This window comes from Pinus tabuliformis, chromosome 3_2, assembly GCF_031772625.1.
Source record: "Pinus tabuliformis cultivar Carrire ecotype Pingquan chromosome 3_2, CPIR1, whole genome shotgun sequence".
Taxonomy (NCBI): Eukaryota; Viridiplantae; Streptophyta; class Pinopsida; order Pinales; family Pinaceae; genus Pinus; species Pinus tabuliformis.
In genome coordinates, this window is record NC_142302.1 from 1,016,619,374 (window position 1) to 1,016,644,640 (window position 25,267).

At 36.1% G+C, this 25,267-nt stretch overlaps 1 protein-coding gene across 1 annotated transcript; it reads left to right on the forward strand.

Moving 5' to 3' along the window:
- The first annotated feature begins 722 nt into the window (after window positions 1-722).
- LOC149184036 (uncharacterized) lies at window positions 723-1,211 on the forward strand. Its single transcript, XM_089415200.1, has one exon. It carries the CDS (start codon window positions 723-725, stop codon window positions 1,209-1,211), a length of 489 nt encoding a protein of 162 aa, XP_089271326.1.
- The last annotated feature ends 24,056 nt before the right edge of the window (window positions 1,212-25,267 follow it).

Genomic DNA, 25,267 nt, shown 5'->3' on the forward strand with positions numbered 1-25,267 from the left:
GAGATCTATCAAACAACTAGAAATCTACCAAAAACTCATAAAAATGGATCAACTATCTTTTACTTAAAAAAATTGCACTTAAAAGATTTGATTCATTTCCACACTTACTGGATTCATTATTAAACTGATTAGATCCCTAATTAAGCGGGTTGATATAGACCAGCATGAAGGTTTACATACGAAAATGCAGCATCAAGTGCCTGATCGGAATAGACGGTGATAGTTTTCTAGCCCCAACATCCAAATTATAGATACGCAAAGCCCAGTAAAAAGCCAAAAACTGTCTATACAACGCAATCTGCGCCTAAAAGATAGGGAAAGCCCAGGGATTCGAACCTGGTAACGGCCGCCGCCATGTAGACGCGCAAGCCTAGCACTCACCTGGAATAATTTACAAAAACGGAGCTGGCTAGGACCATCGATCTCCATGATGTGCCTTGTGAATTTAGAAGATAACCTGCACATGTTTTTAAACTGCCCTCGAACACAGTTCTTATGGATGAAATTGGCTTCATACTTTGGCTTTCCTGCTGTTTCGCATCCTTCAATTATGGAAGCCTAACTGGCTTCCCATTCCATTGATTACTATTTGGTTCATATGGAAGTGGCGGAACAAAAGAATCTTTCAAAACAGCAGTGAGCTATTTGGAAGAATTATAGACAAGATTATTCCATATTATTTCACCTACCAACAGATCATGCCTCAGCAGAAAAACCTACAGATGGCTTCCTCTGTCCTACAGCCGCTCTTATTTCCAAGAGCACATTTTGATGGTGCAGCAAAGGATGGCACATGCGCTTGTGGTGTGTTCATAGCTCTTTCAAATGATCTCCATTTCTCCATTTTCTGGAATGGTGGTAAAGGGACAAATAATAAGGCAGAGGCCATGGCCCTGCATGGTCTGCTCATCTTCTGTTCTTTCATGGATATTGGACCTATAAATGTATATGGGGACTCGAAAATTATCATTGATCATGTGAATGGTAAGCAGAAAATATCAAATGACAGCCTTTCAGGATGGCTGAACAGGATTGCATCTTTATGGAAGTCTGTTACATTTCCTATTGTGCATACAAAGCGAAATCAAAATGTACATGCGGATGCTTTGTCAAAGAAAGGGATGCATGCTCCAATCGGTATATGGCATCTGGTCATCACTATGGATTCCTGCTCATATGAGATTCAGCCGTTCTCTATGCCCGACATATAATGCTTGCAGTTTTCTGTTTTGCTATAAGGCCTATATTTTCGGATATATCTATCTCCTACAGTCCTCCGAATATCTAGATAGTCCTAAATTTTGCTATGTTTTTTGTTGCCCCAAGTGATGATGATGCTCTGTACATCTCCCTCTGATATCGAGGGCATAATCGGGATTTATGATCCACCAATATCTGTATATATCAGTATACTGTATTTTTCAAATACATAATATAATCCATATACTACTTTTTCTTCTGAAATAAAACCTAGCACAGACTTGTCAAGAGAGCGTCTGCAATATGTAATAAGGAGTTATTGCCCAATAAAAGAGAAAAAATCAAAGAGGGTGCTTCATCCATGAGAAAGACTGCATGGAAAAACTGAGAAACCTATAAATTCACCACTAAACAGGAAATTACGTTCAGATCAAAATGGCCGCTCTGACACCATTCAGAGCAAAAAGAGATTTAGTATCAAAGAGCGTATCAAATACTAGTGATATTTTTCACAACCATAAAAATGTACAAAAAAAAACACTTTTATATCACTTTAAATTTTTTTTAATTTGTTTTTTTAATTTCGTATTTACTTAAAGTCTAGAGTTATGTTGCATGAGTTTCTGGAAAGTGAGAATGTTGGGAACTGAACCATCAGAGGTTTTCTCAAAATTTACAGAAAACTGCTAATCAAGAACTGTACTATTATATAATAAAAAGATTAAAAATATAAAAATAAAAATTATTTTTTTAATTATATAATTTTTATAATAATCAAAATTAATAATGAATCATATTTTTCAAATATTAAAATTAATTTAAATATATAAATATTAAATAAATAATCTCTTATTATAAAGATATTATGTGGGTGTCTTTTTAGCAACAATTTTACATATTCTTAAGAGAAAAAGTAAAGCAAATCTAATGTTAAAGAAAATCTAATGTTAAAGCATTGACCGCCACACACAATATACACAAACAATCTTATATATATATACATAAACAACAAAATAAATACTCACGAGATATTGCCCTTACATTGAGGTGCCACAAGCTTCCTTAACCCATCGAGAGATTGCTCGAGTTTCTCAATTAAGAATATCAATGTTCAGGATGTCTTTGGCCTTTCTTCCTGCAAATGTTTCAACACAGGCTCATGCTCATGTTTTGTGAGGAGTTGAGCATATTTCTCTAGAGGCTTTGTATTCCCCAACCCAAGGGAACCTTGGAACTTAAAAAAAATAGTCTTCAAAGCTCCGGAATTTTCCCGAGCTCCCATTTCTCCCTAAGCTCCGGAGCGCGAGAGCCATTGGAACGAGTTTCCCATCTCTCTAGAGCGGTTCCGGTGTAAGAGACATCTAGAGAGATAAAATCTCCTAACATGCAAAGAGATTTGATCTTAATAGGCACTTGGTACATCCAAGGTTAAGATGATCTAAGCTCGTTTAGTTGTCTCTTTAAATAGGCTATATTCCACATCAATACCATGGTTAATACCACGAGTTATCATAAACCTCGAGCTCAAAAACCACCAATAACTTGACCAAGTCTCTAGTTTACCTTAACTTGAACGATCAGAGGTTTTCTCAAAATTTACACAAAACTGCTAATCAAGAACTGTACTATTATATAATAAAAAGATTAAAAATATAAAAATAAAAATTATTTTTTTAATTATATAATTTTTATAATAATCAAAATTAATAATGAATCATATTTTTCAAATATTAAAATTAATTTAAATATATAAATATTAAATAAATAATCTCTTATTATAAAGATATTATGTGGGTGTCTTTTTAGCAACAATTTTACATATTCTTAAGAGAAAAAGTAAAGCAAATCTAATGTTAAAGAAAATCTAATGTTAGAGCATTGACCGCCACACACAATATACACAAACAATCTTCTTATATATATATACATAAACAACAAAATAAATACTCACGAGATATTGCCCTTACATTGACGTGCCACAAGCTTCCTTAACCCATCGAGAGATTGCTCGAGTTTCTCTATTAAGAATATCAATGTTCAGGATGTCTTTGGCCTTTCTTCCTGCAAATGTTTCAACACAGGCTCATGCTCATGTTTTGTGAGGAGTTGAGCATATTTCTCTAGAGGCTTTGTATTCCCCAACCCAAGGGAACCTTGGAACTAAAAATAAATAGTCTTCAAAGCTCCGGAATTTTCCCGAGCTCCCATTTCTCCCTAAGCTCAGGAGCGCGAGAGCCATTGGAACGAGTTTCCCATCTCTCTAGAGCGGTTCCGGTGTAAGAGACATCTAGAGAGATAAAATCTCCTAACATGCAAAGAGATTTGATCTTAATAGGCACTTGGTACATCCAGGGTTAAGATGATCTAAGCTCGTTTAGTTGTCTCTTTAAATAGGCTATATTCCACATCAATACCATGGTTAATACCACGAGTTATCATAAACCTCGAGCTCAAAAACCACCAATAACTTGACCAAGTCTCTAGTTTACCTTAACTAGTAAAAAATTAATAAAAATAAATATTAATGTAGAGTTTTTATTTTAAAAGGGTAATTTTTATTTTTATTTCAAATTTAGTTTTACTATCCAAAAAAATTGAAAAAATAGTAATAATAATATAATTTTTTTAATTTAACATATGGTTATTTTTCTTTTATTGTTATGAAGCTAAAATGTTTACATTGCATTATATTATTTTTTTAATTTAATTTAATTTTTATGTATTTTGACTTAGTCAAAAGTTTATACTATATAATATGATAGAACATTACAAATTTTTTATTGTGATGATCCTAGAATGTTTACATTTGTTACATTATTTTTTTTATTTAATTTAATTTAATTTTTATGTATTTTGACTTAGTCAAAATGTTTATACTATAGAATATGATAGAACATTACAAAAAAATTTGTATAGTGCGCTGCCTCTGAGGGAAAGATACAAGCAGTTGGAGGAGGCCCACTTGATTAAAGATAACTAACTATGGAAACTAGACAAATACAAACAAGTCTAGTTAATTTCATTTTATTTTTATGTATTTTGACTTAATCAAAATGTTTACATGATAGGATAGGATAGAACATTACAACATTTTTTTCTAGTGGCATAGATACAAATCCCATATGACAATATGACATCTAGATACAAATCCCAACTTGAGCCAATAACTATGTCAAATCCCTATGCTAATAACTATGACAACTAGATAGATACAAAGATACAAATCCCTACTCTAATAACTATGAACAAATATACAAATCCTGATATTTTTTAAACATAACTGTGACAACTCGACAGATACAAATCCCATCTTGAGAAAATAACTATGAAAAATCCCTATGCTAGTAACTATGACAATTGGACAGATACAAAGATACAAATCCCTCAGCTCTATGGATGGCTTGATAAATACAAATCCCAACTTGAGAAAATAACTATGAAACAAATCCCAACTTGAACAAATAACTATGGAAAATCCCTATGCTAGTAACTATGTCAATTGGATAGATACAGAGATACAAATCCCTCAGCTCTATGGATGGCCTTATATCACTATTACATTAACTATGATTTGGAAATTCCTGTAATGAACATAATAATTAATATCGGATTGATAATGATGATGAAAAGAATGAAAATATGGTGAATTGGTAGTTTTATTTTGTTAGTTATGAAATAATTACATGGATAGGCATTCTTATTTAGGAGTAGGATTTATAGAATTTTTATTTAATTATCAATAATTATTAGGTAAATGGTAGTGATTTAATCTTGTGGAACATTCTAGAGTTTTCATAGTAGTATACACAAATCAAAGTTTGAGATTTATCTCTAAAGTAGTTATGTTCTTTTTACTTCCTTAATTAAAATGATTAGTTAAAAATAATGTCATATGAACAAGTGTCATATGAAATGACTTATGGTTTGTTGGGAATTTGGTGCATTGATAAACCATGGTATTCTAACAGATCTTATTAATAGATTAAGAATCTCCACAGCAAAGTAGTAGTCAATCTCCATGGATAAGAATCTTTCCCTGTGTTTTTTAAAATTTCTATATATTTAACTTATATATCAATCATTTTCATAATAATATTAATAGTTATAATAATCTTGAGGGTTAGGTCAATTGGCCGGGTCACTGTCATTAAAACACCTCTACTATTTATTGAGAGGTCATGGGTTCAATTTTCTCGACATCCTCGAAGTCAGGCTCTATGGCTGAGCTAGTGAGGAGCCCCTTAGGGTGGATTTTCCTAGCACAAATATTCTATGGAAATAGTGGTTATCAATCTCTGAGGTTTGTGAAAATAGTTGATCATTATACAATCCCTATCTCTACATCTATCTGCAGCAATTTAATGTGTAGATATAAAACTCCTCATGTAGTTTACTAAAACATAAGACTCAAATCTACTCTACTCATCCATGGAAAGTAATTCACGATCGAGAACACAAATCATAAACCTTCATCAAGATTAAACACAAATACACATGGATTTATCTATGGGAAAGAAATTATTCAAAGCCCTTCCAATATGTATTGCATTGATCAAAGAACAGAGAAGAACTACAATGCTTTCTCAAGCATTATCAACCTTTGCAAGTGTATAAGATATCTTTTTGCCTGAATGATTCACTCTCGCCAATACTTAGCCAATTTTCTAGCCTTCCAAGCCTCGAATTCCTTATGTTGTTCCTTGAGGAATTAGGCCCTTGTTATTGAGGAAATTCCTCAATATGGGTTGTGCAATTCCTTTAGGAAAATAGCATACTACATGCACCATCTGTACAAATTGGAATAGTTTACAACTGATAGTGCATTTCCCTTGAACTCCAATCTCAACTGGGTAACTCATATTTTATGCATGCATGAGCTAATCAAGGTTGATTGATCAGTTAACTAGTTGATCACTGATCTGTGACTCACTACAAACCCCACTACTAGATCCTTCACTAGTTCCCCCAACAGTTGGAACTAGTTTGAATGACCATAACTCAATTTAATTGATTTAAATTGTTACAACGGAAATTAACTCAATCTAGGCTCCTAAAATTTAGGAATCATTGCACACAACTGAATTTCATGCCCATAAATTGAATTAACTAAGCTAACTGTGTGATAAAAAACATGTCACCTCAATTAACTCATCCAATTTGTTTGTTGATATGGAATTTCAAATTTTCTTTCTATTTTGACCAAGGCAAGTCAAACTAATATTTTCTTGTTGCATTTTCAACACTCTCTCATCACATATACCCCCATCCAACAACTTTGGAATGTATTGCATGCAACTTTTATGTCTATTGTTGTTATTACTCCAACATCTACAACTAAGAAGGATACGTAAAAGATAAAAATAAAAAATAATCATTGAATCAACTTGTGACTATCTATTGGGAAAATTGTGTTTTTGCTGACACTATTGAGCCTCCTTCTCTACTGTCAACACTTCTCTACACTCCTTAATCTCTGACTGTCGTTGATCGTCCTACTATTGAATATTGTGAGCCCTTGTAGCAAGGGTAATGATCAATGAGGAGAACATCTCAATGGACCCTGCCCAAATTTATGAAACTTTTTGACTAGGGCTTCACATCGCCCCACCTCACACCTAGAGGTATGGTTGCATGTGCTCCTTCTGCCCACTTTGCTTGAAATCTCCCCTGATTGAAGGTATTTGCTTGAGTGGATGTTTCACTCTATCTCCTCTCTTCTTCTCCATTTGTGGTTGCTCCACATCTTCTTGAGGCTGCTTCTGAGGCTCCATTTTGAGAGGTAAATCATGATCCTTCTCAACCACCAAGTCTCTAACCCTTTCCTTGCTCCTTAAGGATTTGTATGCATCTTCTACCTCAAGTGAATATAGGTTCTTGACTCAAGCACCAATCTCCTTCACTTGTTCTATGGCTATGTGTCTCAGGAATGCTTTCCTTTTGTTGAAGATCACATCACAACCACGTCTTCCAAAGCTGTAATGAAGATTAGATTCTTCTTTAGACCTAGAAAATGCATCACATCCTTTAGCCTGAGAGGGGAGCCTGACTCCCTCTAAAATGTTACTGTACCAAACCTGGTAGAACTGTACCTTTCATATTCCACAAACTCAATGTTTCTCTAGAGATATTTCTCCTCCAAGTCACTGAAAAACTATATATTCCCTGTCATGTTGAACAAGGCACCACTATCCAAGTACCACTCAATCCTCATAATTTTTCTCACCATGCATGTGATAAGGGTGAAATCAAGGTCAAACTGTGAAGCTAAAAATTCATCTTATGTTGCTATTGTAGACTCCTTCTTGCTCTCCTTCTTGTGTGGACACTCTGTGGCATAGTGCTTGAATTCAAGGAGTGAAAGCACTTTATTTTGGACATGTTTTTCTTCTTGCCCTCTTAACTGGAATCAACCTCACCTTGGGACATCGTTCCCTTGGCCTTCTTTCCTTTTCTCACTAATGCAAAGTCCTCTTCCTTTTCTTTGGATGAGGTCCCATCTCTGGTATTCCGCCTTATCTCATCCTGTACCAAATCGGACCATAAGAGTTCCTAGGTTGGTAGCTTCTACATCCCTTTCACTGAATCTTGGTAGTTGTGTTAGCTCTTGGGAAGTCTTAGAAGGGCTAGGCTCAGGAGATATTCCTCCACAACAATAAACCCAACTCCTCCAAATTCATCACGACATTGTGTGAACTTGCTTAGGTACTACTGAATAGATTCAATCTATTACATCTTGATGTTTTGAAGCTTATCTTTGAGCGCCAGTTTCATGTGGTCTTTGTTGTTCGGGAACAAATTAGTTAGTGATTTCCACATTACATACGGGTTTTTTCTTCCTATGGAGATTCAAGGCAATGTGATCTTTCACACCTTCCAATATGATTCTCCTCGCCTTGGCTACACACTTCCTCCATTTTTCTAGATCCTTGATGTCATATGATCATCGTTTTGGAATGTCAATCTTGACGAATTCCTTCAACCCATGGTTCTCCAATACTTCCTCCATGCTTTCCTTCCAAGCAACAAAGGTAGATTTTACCTCAAGGGCATACTCAAGCCTTAGACCATATAATACCATCCTACTAGCTCTGAAGAATTGATCCTACAAATACAAATTCAAATTCGCTTATCTACTATAAATCCTTCTCTGATACCATGTATAAATTTAATGTATATTTATGAAACTTCTGATGTAATTTACTAAAACATAAGACTCAAATCTACTCTACTCACTGCGAAAATAAATTCATGACCAAGAACACAAATTATAAACATGCATCAAGATTAAACACACATACACATATATTTATCTAGGGGAAAGAAACTACTGAAAACCTCTTCCTATTTGTATTTCATTAATCAAAGAATACAGAAGAAACACAATTCTTGCTCAAGCCTGTGAAACCTCAATAATTGTATAAGCTATCTCTTCGTCTAACTCATTAACTCTTGCCAATACTTAGCCAATTTTCTAGCCTTTCAATACCCTAATTCCTTGCATTGTTCCTTGAGGAATTAGGCCCCTATTAATGAGGAAATTCCTCAATCTGGATTGCACAATTATTTTAGGCTAATCTATGACTGCATGCACCACCTGTACAACATAGAATAGTTTACAACTGATAGTAAATTGCCCTTGAAATTCAATCTCAATTGGGTAACTTGTATCCTCTGCATGCATGAGCTAATTTACGATGATTAATTAGTTAATTGGTTGATCGTTGTGTTGTGATTGGCTATGCAGGACATTACTAGATCCTCCACTACTTTCTCAAACAGTTGGAACTAGTTTAACTCACCATAACTCAATTTAACTGACTTAAATTGCTACAACTGAAACTAACTCAACCTAGGGTCCTAAATTTGCCTTCTTAGAAAATTGTCAAATCCATGAAGCTATTAGAGTTTCCCAAGAGGAAATGCATAGTTTAAAGACAAGGAAGCTAAAAGGGATGATAATTAATATAGACTTGGCTAAAACATTTGAAAAATCAAGCTTGTTGTATATCAAAATGTTTCTCACACATCCGTGTTTTCAAAACAACTTTATCAATTGGATCATGTGTTGTATCACAACAACCTCATTTTCAATATTAGTGAATGGTGCTGATCTAAATGGGATAGTTAGTGTTTTTTGTGCTAAATTCTAATTCAAAATAGTAAACAAAGTGGTTGAGGATTATGAGGTAAATTGCAAGTTTTACATAAGTTTTTTTTTTTTTTTTGTGTCTTTATGTGTAATTCATGAAGTTAAAACATGAATTAAAAAATATTGAATAGTAGCATCAACAATAGTACACTCAACAATTGATAAAGGATTTCATCCCTCATGGGCTACATCTCCTTGGTCTAGCTTCCAATGGCTTGACCCAATATCATTATCCTTAAAATACTTTAGTGATAAAGAGTACGTAAGTGTTCTCACAAAAAGAGTGGCTAGTTTCCCCTTCAAGGAACCTTTCTTATGCAACGAAATCTCACTCTAAACACATGAAAAACTACAGTTATTCATGAAACAATCATCAAGTTAAAGGGCTCTCAAATAAAGACCTCATACTCCATCCAACAATGAGCATAACAAGTAATAAAATTCACTTGAGGTACTAAAAGAGAAATTTCCTAAAAGACATAATGAGAAAAGAGAAATATGAGATACACCATAGATGTCTCAGCTTCTACAGAAAACATATGAATGCTGGGAAACCCCTACAAGGTCCTCTCCATTCTCAAGATCCTTCAAACACTGATTCAACCTCCTGGTTGATCCTATCACCCATAGACTCTCACTTGAAAAAAGTAGCTTCAGAAGTGCTCTAATGGCTATGAAACATATTCCATTAGCTTCATAAGACCCAAAAATGCCTAAGAATCCTCTTTTTGAGCTCAATTTGGATAAAAACCGAAGAAGTTATGAACTTCCCAAGTTTCGCTGCTAGTTGACCCACAAATTCACCAAGTTTTGCTAACCACGCTACAATTTCACCCTATTTTCCACTAGTGCAATTTGTTGCCTCATGAAATTTTCCTTTAGCACCTTACTCTGAAAATTTCAGTCATGTGGCAGCCATGTGACCAAGTTTGGGTCCGTGTTTTGGGGGTTCTATCTGGCCCTTATCTCCTTCATGCCCTCTATCACATTGGGGTCATATGACCTTGGGGGGATGGCCCCTTGCGGCTTAGCTACTATTTCTCGGCATATGGTCATATGCGTTGTGGTGCTAATGTTTTGAGGGCTGGCCCCACATGCCAAATGCGCCCACCAAAAAGCTTAAATACAATTTGTTTTATTTTATAAATAAGAAACACATTTGGCTCAATGGATAATGGTTTGGCTAGTTTGATGGAGGTTCAGGGTTGAAATCTAGTGGAGTGCTAAATTGACCTGCCAAAATTTTAGTGGCCACCGAGGTGCTAAGTGGTAGCCTTTAGCTAGGCCACGTGGCAGCATAAGGTTGGTCCACGTCACCAACACCTTCAACAAAATAAAATTTGCCAACACAACACCAATGAAAATTTGACAAGTGGAAAGCTGCCAATGATCCTTTTGAAACCTAGTCATGTGCCAATTCAGCAGGTCTAGTCAGCATGCGACATCATCAGTACAGATTGTTTACTAAGCAGATCTATACCAAATTTTGCATGTTTCCCAAAATGATCAAAACACGATAAAATTTTCATACGACGTTTGTTTGATGCGTCGTTTGCATCATTGGAATCGTGGCGATGAGAAATGCGCAATGGTGATATCAAAAATGAATTTTGAGACAATAAAATATTGAGCCTTTTAGGATCCACTTGGATCAAACCTCCCCACAAAAAAGACTTTTGGTCTCCAAAAGTCTTATAGACAGAATCAAGACTCATTATAGAAATTATCCAAACTTTATTTCAGACTTATCCACAGTCAAAAGAAACACTATGTCACAAAATAGTGATTTATACATGCATTTTTATAAAATTCCCAACTGTGGGGGAAAATGACATATGCTTTACAAAGACATTTATAATATTCAATTAGACATGTAGTTCGTCCATTTCTTACCCAACTAGGGGAATGAACCCTTTAGTTGAACTTGTTCTTCTTCTTGAGTCACTTCATGGATGGTCGCAACTTGCACCACTTTTACCTTTGTCACTTCCTCTTCAGGTGCTTGTATTACCTATTTGTCCTTCTTTGGATGAAGAAGTGGATGCATATTCCAACACTTTTCAATCCAATGCCCACTTATTTCCAATTGACATATTCATCTTCTTGATTAATTCTTTCCTTTGGTGGCACTTAGCTACACAATGGTTAGGTGCATGGAAAAAAGTGCATGGAAAAACATTCCACAACATGTTATTCAAATCATCATGTTGTTTGTAATCATTAAAATCTTTTGAATAATCGGGGTGCTTATACCCTTTATGGTTTTCCTTTGGATTGTGAGCTTGGCGAGGAGAACTGGAATGGCAAGGAGAACTTGTCTTAGTATCTTATTCAACTTGCTCATATTTCTTTGGAGAAGTCTTGCATTTCATGTCTTCATTTTTCTTTAGAAACCATGATGGTACCAATTCTGGATGCAAATCCCAACACTTTGTCTCCTCATGTCCTCTCTTATGACAAAAAGAACAAGATACCCAAGAGCTATCGCTAGAAGACCATTCTTCCTTTTCAACATAGCCCAAGCCTTGATATAGAGGTCTCTCATTTGCCTCAATTGGATGGATAATGCCCTAATTGTTCACTCCAAGGCCTCCTCCCTTGTAACCAATCTTGAATAAGAGTGTTGTTCTCAAAGGATGCAAAACAGCTTAAATCAACATTTTCATGTAAAGAAATTGCATGTAAATTCTTACCATTTTCCTCATCTTTGACTGAGGGACCAAGATGCTCTTAAACTCTTTCCTAATTATTAAGGTGTCTTCTTGGACTCTTGGGCTTTATTATTTCATCTCCTTGGACTTTGGCATTGATGGAACCTCAACCTCAACATGATATGCAAAAAAGGTGCAGATTTGGCCATCTTCCTTCTCTGAGAGACTTTCTGCACTAGCCTCTTGTGGGTACTCATCCGACAATTCCTCCTTATTATCTGCTTTAGATGAAGTGGTGGAGGATGCTTTAGAAAAACTTCCTTGTGTTCCTGGTACAGAGGAGGCATTTCCATTTGACAAGAGCCATAGGTTGCATTCATTTCATGTCCATAAGATTTCTTAGTATTTTAGGGACTCTTTGCTGCTTTGGTAGAACAACATTCATCAGTCTATTCCTTCATAACATTTTGCAACATGAGATGTATATTTTTTTCTCTTCCTCAACAGCTTCAAGTAGTACTTTGAGCTCCATGTTCTCTTGTTGGAGAAATTAGATAATTTCCTCTAAATCTTGGAGACTATCATGCTTTGAAATCATTCCCATGCTAATTGAAGCTTCAACTACAATTTGAGGTAGGACTGGTGGTGGAGATTGTGGCAATTTTTCTCTCCTGTCCAAACCTTCTCCTCTTTTGAGATTAAAACTTGTACATTCAATTGCAAACAATTAAATCCTTCTTACACAAATAAAATGAAGAGCTTTGATACCAACTTGATCTGATTGGGATATTTAGTGTTTAATGTGTTAAATTCCAATTCAAAATAGGTAAATTGCACATTTTACATGAGTTCTTTTTTATGTCTTTTTGTGTAATTCATGAACTTAAAACATGAATTAAAAAACACTAAACAACAACATCAACATTAGTACACTCAACAATTGATAAAGGATTTCACCCCTCCTGGGCTAACTCTCCTTGGCCCAGCTTCCAATGGATCAACCCAATCTCATTATGCTCAAAATACTTCTGTGATAAAGAGTACATAAGTGTGCTGACAAAAAGTGTGGCTAGTTTCAACTTCAAGGAAACATTCTTCTACAAAGAATGCTCACTATCAACACATGAAAACTTAAAGTTAGTCATGAAACAATCATTTTGCTAAAGGGCTCTCAAATCAAGACCCCATACTACATCTAACAATGAGCATAATAAGTACAAAAAGTCACTTGAAGTACTAAAAGAGAACTTTCCTGAAAGACATAACGAGAAAAGAGAAAATGAGATACACCATAGAGGTCTTTGCTACTGCAAAAAACATATGAAGGTTGGAAAACCCATACAAGGTCCTCCCCATTCTCAAAAGCCTTCATAAATAGATTCAACCTACTGGTTGATCCTAACACCCATATACTACAACCTGCAAAACGTCTCTTCAGAGGTGATCCAATGGCTCTAAATCCTATTGCATTAGCTTCAGAAGACCCAAACATTCCTAATAAGCATTTTTTTGAGCTAAATTTGGACAGAAAAAAGAAGAAGTTATGAGCTTCCCATGTTTTGCTGCTAGTTGACCCACAAATTCATTATGAGCTTCCCAAGTTTTGCTGATAGTTGACCCACAAATTCACCAAGTCTCGCTAATCGCCTTACAATTTTTCCCTATTTTCTAGTACCGAAGGAACAAATCGATGAACCATTGCTGCAATTTATGGCCCCATTAAATTTTCTTTTAGCCCCTTACTCCGAAAATCTCAATCATGTGATGCCCATGTGACCACATTGGGGGTCGAGTTTTGGGAGCCTCTATGTGGCCCTTGTCTCCTTCACGCCTTCAGTCATATTGGGGTCATATGACCCTAGGCTAGCCACTCGCAGGCTGGCCCACTACCACTTAGCTACTAGTTCTCAAAATATGGCTGTATACGTTGTGGTGCTAAGGTTTTGAGGGTTGGCCCCACTTGCCAAATGCGGCCACCAAAAATATTAAAAAATAATTTATTTTGTTAATGTAAATAAGAAACATATTTGGCACAATGGATAATGGCTTATTTAGTTTAGTGGAGGTTTGAGGTTCAAATCTAATGGAGTCCTAAACTGACCTACCAAAATTTTAGTGGCCACCAAGATGCCACGTGGAAACCTCTGGTTGCTCCATGTCACCAACACCTTCACCCAATAAAATTTACCGACATAGCCCCAATGAAAACTTGACAAGTGGTGAGCTGCCATTGGTCCTTTTGAAACCGAGTCATGTGCAAAATCAATAGGTCCATTCAGCAGTATGGACTGCTGACTTGGAAAACTTGCACCAAATTTTGCCTGTTTCGCAAGACGATTAGAAGAAGATAATTTTTCATATGACACATGTTTGATGCGCCTATTGCACCATTGGAATCATGGTGAGGATAACTACACAATGGTGCTATCAGTAACGAATTTTAATATTGTAAAATTTTGATCCTTTTAGGGTCCATTTGGACCAAGTGCTATCTCTGATTTTTTCCATGCTGAAAGAGGACTCAAACATGGACACCCTCTCTCTCTGTGGCTTTTCCTTCTCATGATGGAGGGAAGCAACAAAATTACATAAAATTCAAAAGCTCGAGGATCACTCAAGAAAACAGGTTTAACTAGAAACCTATTATTAACACACCTCATTTTTGTTGATGATATCATGATACGTTTAGATGGATTGAGAAATGATGTTGTCACTCTATATCATATCACTCAGATTTTTAAAACAACCACTAGTATGGATATAAGCCCTCTCAAATCAACCTTTTCAGCTATAGGATGCTCCAGAGATGAAATTTCCTATATTAAGGATAAATTTCCATTACAAATGGTCGACATGGAAGATGGAATAAAATACTTAGGATTCAAGTTGAAGCCCAAAAATTATAGGAAGACAGATTGGATGTGGTTGGTTTCCAAGATAGAAAAAAGATTGAATATTTGGTGTCATAGATGGCTATCCCAATCTAGCATATTAGTTCTAATCAAATCTATTATGGAAGCTACCCTTGTATTCTGGATGGCTCTTGCTTGATCCCTAAAGGCATTATCAATATTATTCGACAAAAAAGTTGTTCTTATTTATGGCATATGAAAAAGGAATTTCAAGTGTTTGCATGGATCAAATGGTAATGAATTGTTGTTCTAAAGAGATGGGGTTGATGGGCTTGAAGGACCTCTACACATTCTCCAGAGCCTTGGCTACAAAAGTGGGTTGGAGGTTGATTACATCAAGTAGCCTTTGGACATATATCATTGTAAGAAAATACATCTATCGCCCATCTCTCATTGTCTGGATGCACCTTGATAGCAAACACAAAACAACTATCTACAACATTTGGAAATTCGTCCTCGCATCCTTCAACATCATTGAATTGGGTCTGGCTTAAAGAATCAGATCGGGGCATCAAGCCATCATCGACATCGATCTTTGGTATGGATGCAGCAATAAATATACACTCCCCCAAGATCTCATCCACATTTTAAATATCCAGGGGTTTAGAAAAATGAACTAGATATCAAATCTAGATACTAAATACATATGGGGACAAGTGTTATGAGGAAAAGCTGCTAGTCCCACTAAGACGGGTAGCTATCTTAGAAACAAACAAACTAAAGTTACTTGTATTTTCCTTTATGAGAGATAGATGAGAGAGAAGCAGAGTGTACCAACCTCAGTCTTTTTCTTGGCTACTTGCTTGTTACCTCCCTCCTTTGATAGAGCTTTGCCACTCCTTCCTCACTTGTCTCGCTTCAAAGAAGCACCTGTAGAGTCAAAGCAAAATAATAACATCAAAGCATAGAGATCTATAACCATAAACAATATAGGATCAAATATATATTAACCATACAAATCCACATGCCAATACAAGATTCAGAAATATACAAGAATATGGAGGAAAACTCAAATAGCTTTATTAATAGAAGTAGTAGAAGAGAGGATTACAACCCATTGGTCTAACCCAGTGCCATCCTCCCAGCATGAAAGCCCTCTTCACTTCATGAAAAGCTAGATCACCCAGCACTATGATGTTTCACAGAGAAACCAACAACACTTCCTTACAAAATACAAAATTCCAGCCCCTGGATCTCTAAGATGAGGGATCCATATATAGATATTTGCAGGTGGGTAGTTAGCTTCTCGGATTTTGATTATTGTCATTTCTCTGATATTTATTGGTTCCACTTGGAGATTTCATGATCTCTTACTCATCTCTGGGCGAATTCAGAGAGGCAAGTGTCAAATAAGCAGTTTCTAGAAGATTCTCTGGGTTTCCACCTAGCAAACTGCCTCTGCCATTTGTCTACTCTCACTCATCGCACCCTATATAAGGGATTTTCGGTATGTATTTCACCCTCTATGTGTAACAGGTGAGATGCATCGCACCCTTAGCATGGAGTAGTCTGTATGGTCCAATTTTGACCAGTTCTGAGCAGTTTTTTAGGGAGAACTTCTGGGAAATGATGTAATCAACTGACCTTGTTCCTTTAGGGTATGAAACAACACTTTTAGGGGCTTAGAAGCCCTTGGTTTATGGACGGTTTCAGTGCCTAAATATGTCTTTAACAACAAGGTTGGATGAAAACACATGAGCTAAACATACCTTGGCAATGGTGCCCATACTAGCAGGATTGTATCAATTCATTAAAAAATTCTCATGTACAGCTCACAGACAGGGGCGATGAGCCAATTTGGTTCCATTCCAAAAGAGATGTATACAATCCCAATGAAGGTTATCTCATTGCATACACGTATAAGGAGCCTAACATAAAGTGTTGGTAGTGGAACATTATTTGGAAATTAAAAATCCCTCCTTAAACCAAAATTCTATTCTAGTGCATTCTTACAAATAAGATCCATACTACATGCAACTTAAAGAAAAGAACCCTCGAGGGACCTACTTGGTGTGCTCTTTGTCTAAATCCAGATGAATTCGTAGAGAATCTATTCATCTCTTGTTCGGAAGTAGAGCACCTATGGAATTCAGTATCCCAATCTCTTGGTATCAACTATAGATGACAGGGAGGATTGGCTAAGACTACATGACAGGATTGGTGTCAACAACCAAAACCCATAATATTGTGGAACTTACTAGTCTCATTTGTTGGGCTCTATAGATAGCAAGGAACAATATGATATTCAAGGAGCGGGTGTATATACCAAAAAAACTCGAGGCCAATTTACGTAACCACGAATAATCACAGCTAAGAATATTGATCAATCAAAAACTTCGGCTGATTTTCATGGTTCTGCAAATTCAAATAGTAGTGGAGGAGGTGCTATCGTATACATTAGCACAAATCATTATTACAAAATGAGATATGGTTTCTGGATAGACTCCAACAACTTTCCTGAATTAATGAGTTTGAAACTGCTTCTCTTATTTGCACTTGAGAAGGGATGCAAAAATTCTACAAGTATTTGGAGACTCAAAGCTTGTCATTGACTACTTCAATCAGACAACCCTTGGTCCCACACACACACAACAAAATATATTACAAGAGGTACATCTGCTCAGAAATCAAGTGGATGGCGTTGTATGTTTTCACATTTACAGGGAGAGGAATACCATTTCTGATTAGTTATCCAAGGAAGGGGCATAGTGGATTCTAGGCACATGGTTGATTCACAAGCATAGTGGGGCAGATTACTACTGGTACTACCACAATTATTTTGCAGATTATCAAACACAATCAACATAATAATACCCCATTTTTTTATGGTTATATGTGGATATAGGGAACCCATTTGACTACTAGGATGAGCTATATATTTTGTATAATTTTTGGCTCAATAATATGGTTAGTAAGACTCTATGCATCATCATTTGACATAACACTATTTTTGTTTATATTATGATAGAAATCAAATTTACTTTTCATTCTTCATCGACTGATATGGATATTGATGCATCTACTACATGTAATTTTCATCTTTACTTTAATGGAGATTACGATTTTTCGTTGGGGAAAAAAATGGGGACCCTTTTTGTAAATTTTGGTTATAGCACCCTTTTGGTTAAGCGTGTGACATTTTTGCAACATTTTTTTCTTCATATTTCGATTTTGATTGCATAATTGCATTCAGTTTTTCTCTAACTTTCCATCAACTCTTGTTTCATCTCATTTGGACTCACGGTGTGCAAATGACATTCATCCAAAGTTCGATGATTTTCACTACTTCAACTAAAAAAATGTACAAAATATATATTATTTAAATTTCCTCAAATTAATTAATTTTAATTGTAAATATTATTTTTTTTGTTATTAACAATCCTACAAAACCACGCTAACCAAAACTATATATATATATATATATATATATATATATATATATATATATATATATATATATATATTCAAAATCTTATAACCGAAACCTATATATAAATATAAATCTTAGATCCAAATTTGAGAATTCTTCTAATTCCAATTTAAAAGACTTACAAGATCTAGAATATTGAAATTACTTATTAATAATGGTTATAATTTCTCATATGATCGAGACTTATTATATAGTGACCTCATATAGTGACTTTAGAAAGACCCACCCCACATATCCTCCTCTCACATCACTTTCATCTCCTCCCTCCTCCTTATCTCGAGCCCTCCCACCTCAAAGCCATTCCATCTCATAACTATGTTTTAATATACCCTGATCTCCCACTTCACACCACCTCACAACCCACCTTATGCCTCCTACTTTTCCCATTATTAAGTCCTCCTCATATGTAATAGCGAGACTCTTAAAGGAGCTCCCAAAAGCCACTTAATTGGTAATTATTTCTTTAATAAATTTTAATAATATTTTTTAAATGAAATATTTAATTTAATTAATTTGTAATAAAGTTAATTAATATATAATTTTAAATAATAATAATTTAGGTAAATAATTATAAAATTAAAATTTTTAATTAAAATGTTTAATTTTTGTTAAGATGTGTATTTTTTTTATAATTTTATTAGTATTAGCACTTTGATTTTGGAGAGGCATATTTGGAGATTATTTTGGCCAAGTGAAGCTCATAATAGCTTACTTGAAGCTAATAGTGAGGAGAATAATCTCATAATGATAAGTTTAGCATATTTAATCATTTAATGACCCAAACATTTAGGAGAAGACACTAAAGAATTTGCAACAAAAAATGATTTTCCTAATTTTGATTTGGACAAATTTCATTGTCTTGAGAAAATTGTTGTCACTAATTCATCCTCCAACATTTTTCAAAAGCTAATCAAATCCATTTGAATCAATTTCATGTTGAATTTTTTTTGGAATTTAATTCTTTTTTAATTTAGCAATTTCACAGTTTATTTTTCTGATTTCTAATATGCAATTTAATTTAGTTTTTATTTTCATTGGTTTAGAGTAGGAGATCAGTGGTAGAAGTTCAGATTTGAGGCACTTTGAAGAAATGGAAATAGGCCAAAAAAAGAGAAAAATGGGTAATTTACAACTCTAATTCAGGAATTGGAAAACTATTCTCAACAATTCTTGATTGTTGGAGATTCTTGTAATCATTAAATATCAGTTTTGAGAATGACGAAAGGGTTCATCTTTTCTACAAATAGAGGATTTGAAACCACTTTTGTATAGGAGATTATAGTTGTAGGTTAGGGGAATACTTCATATCTAAGGTTTGGGGAAATTATGTGATTTTTCTTGCTATGCATTTGCACTTTTGTAGTGTAATGTGAGTTGAATTATGAGAGATAAACATTTTGAGCTTTGAGAGAGAATATTGTTTTTCACTATTGTAAGCAATTTCTTTGAAGAGTTGAAGCTCTTAAAGGATTGCATATTTTTGTAAAGATATTTTGGTATGATCTTAATTAATTTTCATCTCATGTGCAATATTGTCTCAGATGTAAATTAATCACTTTTTACCAAAATTTCTACAATCTAATTTAAATTCCTATTCTAAATAGTGTATTACATTGTAATTGAGAATTATTGTCATATCAATTATTTTATTCTATTGAAGTTCTTTAAGAGCTATCTCTGAGGAGCAGAACAAAATTAGAGTTAGTACGAGTTCATTGAATATGAATGTATTCATTCCCATTTTTATCTCTTTCATTAATTAAATGAACTTTTTCTTTTAGTTGATGAAAATTATATAATGAATTCAATCATCATATAAATAGTCCTCTTCCCCTAGCTACTTAGTTCATCTTCTCTTGAATTGAGAGAGGTTTACCCTTTTCTAATTCGATATAGGATTAGCTTTTACTTGCATCTTAGAGTAAAATTGTATTTAGATCTAATTATGCATTCTAGAAGTCCCATCATGTAGGGGCAGACCTTAGTTGTTCCTTTGCTAAGCCATAAAGTCAACTTAAGTATCTTCATGATTGCATGTGCACAACAAGAGAGCATATATGATTTATCTCTTTCTATTGATAAATAATAATAGATATATTATAAGACAATAGAGAGAGAGGGGTAATCGGACCCAATTGAACCAGTCATAACCACTACATCAAATGGATAAGGGCTTACTTGGGGCTCTAATCGGGTGTTCTCTCTCACATGTTGATGAGCTCGTTTTTAACCATTAACAGGAGGGTGAGACATACCTAACGATGTTGTGTTTTGGGTAGTTGAATTTCAACTCTCTCCTAGGATTGGAGGTATAATGATGCATTTTTTCATGCACTTGTCTATCTATCTTATGACATTAATGAAGCAGCCTCCCTACTATTAAAGAAGGGCCCAGAGACATAGTCTGCATTAGATGAACTTTGTTATCAAATATTGTGTGCATTGCCTTTATTGTATCCTTTATGTATTTGCACATATTCTTTTTACATGCTACCTCACGTGATTATGCTAACATCACCTGAAGAAAAGATATTGGATAATATTGGTATGAGAGGAATACTTAATCAATTAAACTAGAAATAATTGTGTGATTTGCAGTTGATGAGTGAATGATCATTAACATTTGTAGTGGACTTCGTGAATGAATCAATTATTAAGGTTGGTTGTATTTATGGTAGTGTTGACGTTGTTGGACGTGCCAACATCAGGGGATCTCCCCGGTGTGAAGCCCCAACTAGACCTCACACCATTTAGTATAGGAGTCCCATCCGGTACGATGGCTCAGTTACCATTATCTTAAAAATATGCCTTCGCTCTTGCTTCTCAGGATGTGAGATTCATCTTCTTTGTCTTCGAAGTGAGGTTCGTGTGCCTAATGATTGATAGTGTTACTTGTGTCAAGGTTATTTCAAAGCAGAGAGAGCGTGGAAGTGAATCCCGAGTCAGATGGGAGGACGCCCAACTTTGTTAGGAACACACAACACAATAGGACGTGTGCAACTTCCAGAATATAAATCCACACGAATGTAGTAGTCACAACACACAAAGGAAGATAGAGCGTACAACACTCAGCGGATAATCGTCACGAGTGCAATGGTCATTATAGTGAGTTTACGTGAAAGGTTTTGTCTGATGTCCGAGAGGTAACCAACATGGGAAAGACAGTGTTAACAACTTATACAACACATTTTCATTAATATATATGTATTAGAATAGTTGAATGAATCGAAGTTTTAAAGATAGGTTAAAGAAACATGTATTAAAAGTGTTCAAATGAATATTACAAATAGTTAAAACACATGTGTGAAAATGTGCTAGCCTGTTAGTAGGCTTCTGAATTAAGAAAAAGTTCCTAGACACATCGATACACCATAAATCACTAGCCACATGGACGGGGCATTGGAGCCACTGCTTATTCCTCAAAGAAAAGATTACAGACTCTCAAGGCTATGTGGGAGGAGCCAAGGTTAAAAGTCCTTTGCATGTACAAATGAGGGGGTATTTATAGCCAAGGGTGAAATTGGCCCTTATGACTGTTCAACTTCCCTCATGACTGTTTGACTTCCATGACTTTTCAGATTTCACGACTCTTCAGATTACAAGTGGGTCTCTTTGACTTCAACGTTATAGTACATTAATCAACAATATGGCCCACATTAGTGATGTGGACGATATGACTCATGAAAAGAATCAACATGACTGTGCTGGTACATTCATGTTGTTGTTGGTGTGCATGTCGAGTTGCAGTGATGCTGGGTGATGGATGTCCTCATGGTGTGTCATAGCTTCACCTCTACATTGAAAGGTGTGCGGAGCCTTCAATGGTCGTTGGGTTCGCTTAATGTTGCATTCACATGTTGCTCCTTGCCTGTATGTTGGCATGATTGACAGGTTCATTCGTTTGCGAAAAGTGTATGTTCGTCCATCCGTCCATTTGCGAACACATCTTCACATGTTTTTCTGGTTGTCCATCTGCGAACATATCTTTGCATGATCATCCGTTTTTTAATACGTCACTTCACATGCATCATTTGTTCATCCATTCGCAAACATGTCCTTTTGGATGTACTCCCATTGTTCATCCCATCTGTCGTCATGCCATGTTTATTCATGTACCTGTATCTGCACTCACTCATGACGAGATGACATCAAATCCATAAACCTCCTATTCTACCATGATGCATCATTGTTTTAGATACACGTGACCAGGAGAGAAGACAAGTTCATGAAACTGCGTGAGGCAAGTTTCGAGCTAGTATGTGGGCTTTGGGAACTATTGGTGAAAATTGCACAGAAGTCACTGGGAGATGGTGACAGACAATTTGGATTGGTAGTGACTATCTGCGAGATATGGCTCGGTTGGAAGACAAATCTACACAAATTTTGGGAGGAGAAGTGTGGGACGTAGGAAGACTGAGTAGGCAAAAATGTACACAATTTCTAGAGGGAGTGGGTAGCGGGAGCTTGTTAGAAAAATCTGTGCAATTCATGTAGGGAACTGGCAGTGGGCTGCAGGAGCTTGGTAGCAAAAACTGCAGAATTCTGGGAGGGAGCTAAGAGTGGGCTGCTAGCGGGAAAAATAGCACTGATGTTGGGAGGCTAACCTACTGACCACCTCTGCACAGTTTCTGAGATGAGTGAACTATTGGGAAACAGAGGGATTTCTCTTGAAATCTACACAGTTTTCTGAGTGCGTAGCTGGCCGACTGACTAGTGGGATAGCTGGGAAAACTGTTTAATTTTTTGTGGGAGATATGGATGGGCACTAGTTGTCTCTCTGACCTATTTGTGAAATTTTCTTAATCAGCGGAGCGGGCATGGTCTGTAACCTCTGTGCAATTTTTTAGGGGAGTTAGTCCCGAGGTACTGTTTGGTCAAACTCTCCAATTGACCAGTAGGAGGGTTGATTGATTAGCTTGTGGGCATCACAACTTGAAATGGCTTTTTGGGTGCTTCTGCGATGTTCTGGGTAACAGTTGATCAAGTTGATGTTGGGGTGAAGGTTTGGTTGTTAGAGGGTGATTTGTTTGTTAGAACTTTAGCAAAAATGACTAAGTGTGTGAGCAAGTGAAATGGTGCATATTCGATCTTACTAACACACACTCACATCACTTTACGACGAGATGACTTAAACCATCTAGACACACATGGTCAACATGACTCACCGACTGTGCGAGTAGACAAGCATGAGGCTTGTGATTGATCATTACATGACTGCGACAACACTCGTGTGATAGTGTATACGACTTCATGTGTGAATGCATTAGATGTTTACATAGTGAACACAACACGTACACATGGAGAAAATACCTTGTGCATGACCAAAACATGGTCGCAAGCATCAGATAGAAATCAACATGTAGAAGACGACAGTTGGTTGAATAAGTGAAAAAGAAGCATGACATGTAGAAGCAACACATCAAGTGACTTTTCTCATTTGCGCACATGCATGTTACTGAGGACAGGATGATATGATAATGACAACCACTCCTACAAACTTAACTAAGAGGTATACTTCAAAAGATGTTTCGTACTTACCATAATTACTCTCAAGATGATCATGCATCCGATAGAGTTTGCATGTGGTCCTAATCTTTTTCATTACTCAGTTCCTTGGTCTTTCTCCTCGACTCCTTGGAAGTGATTTCAGCATGTCACCTCTTCCTGTAGACATTGAGAGGTATATTTGTGCAATTTCAGTAGGCAGTGTCTGTTGTTGGAATGAGGCCCTGGGAGGCTCGTCCGTGCAATTTCTGCATGCAAGGCTGACAAGACAACTTAGACAACACTGCACAGTTTTGAGGCTCAAAGCACTGCTATGGGAGGGGGGTCCTGAGAGGACACCTCCACACAATTTCTGAGTGTGGTGCTGCTAGATGGCTTTGCACATTTCTGGAGAGCAGTGTTGGTTGCGACCTCTGCAGGCTGTGGGGTTTCAATAGGAAAGGGAGGTTGGTGTCTTTTTGCACTTTAGGGTTTTAACAAGCAAGGGAGGATGCTTGATGGTTTCAAAAACAAAGTGCATAGTCTTAGGAAGCTAGATGTGGCTAGGTTGCTTGGAAAAAATGGCTAATTGTGAGATCAGTGAAACATATGCAAACATTGATAGGATCGACTATGATCACGCACAAACATGCAGACCATCTAGAATACCTAATACATACTTTTCTTGATGCAAAAACCTTCATGAAGTGAGTGCGTGAGGTGATTGTGAAACATGTCTATGTGATGAAAACCACTCATATGCACACAATTCCCTTGAAGCAAGAGAACATCCCCTTTGCGCAACAAACAACAACTATTATGCCCCAAAATGACATATGCTACAAAAAGATGAGAACGTAGATAACTCTTTAGGATCAAGGATGGGAGCTTGAAATCATCAGCTTACCAAAAAATAACCAAGGATGATCGATTGCAAGATCCAAAGCAGGCTCTGAAATTTGCATGCGAGCCAAAATTTTCGAGGGTGGTTGTAGTCGCTACAACACTTGGTGACACACTGTTAGAACTCTAACTTCTTTTTTTTGGTTCATTGACAACACAGGTACTTGATCTTTTGAGGAGTATTGAATTATTGTGCGGGTTACTTTGGCTTCCCCACTTACCCCATGGGCATACATGGTTCACCTTTTTCTAACTCAGTCAAACACAACAAGAGTTTCAGCTTGATCACAATGTTCAAGATCGGGAAGGGTAGTTTAGCTCACGAGTTGAAAGTTTTTCAGATTATAAGTTTTCATCTATCATGTTTCTCTACTACTAGTAGGCCTAGAAAATAACCTGACAGAGTCATGCAGGAACACACACATTTCTCCACTTACAGGGAGCCTGGTCAGTACCTCGGCGGAGTTGCATGCTTCACCACTTTGTGTAGGAAGCCTTTCCATTCTTTCGCCTTTGTATTTTTTTCAAGAGGACTATG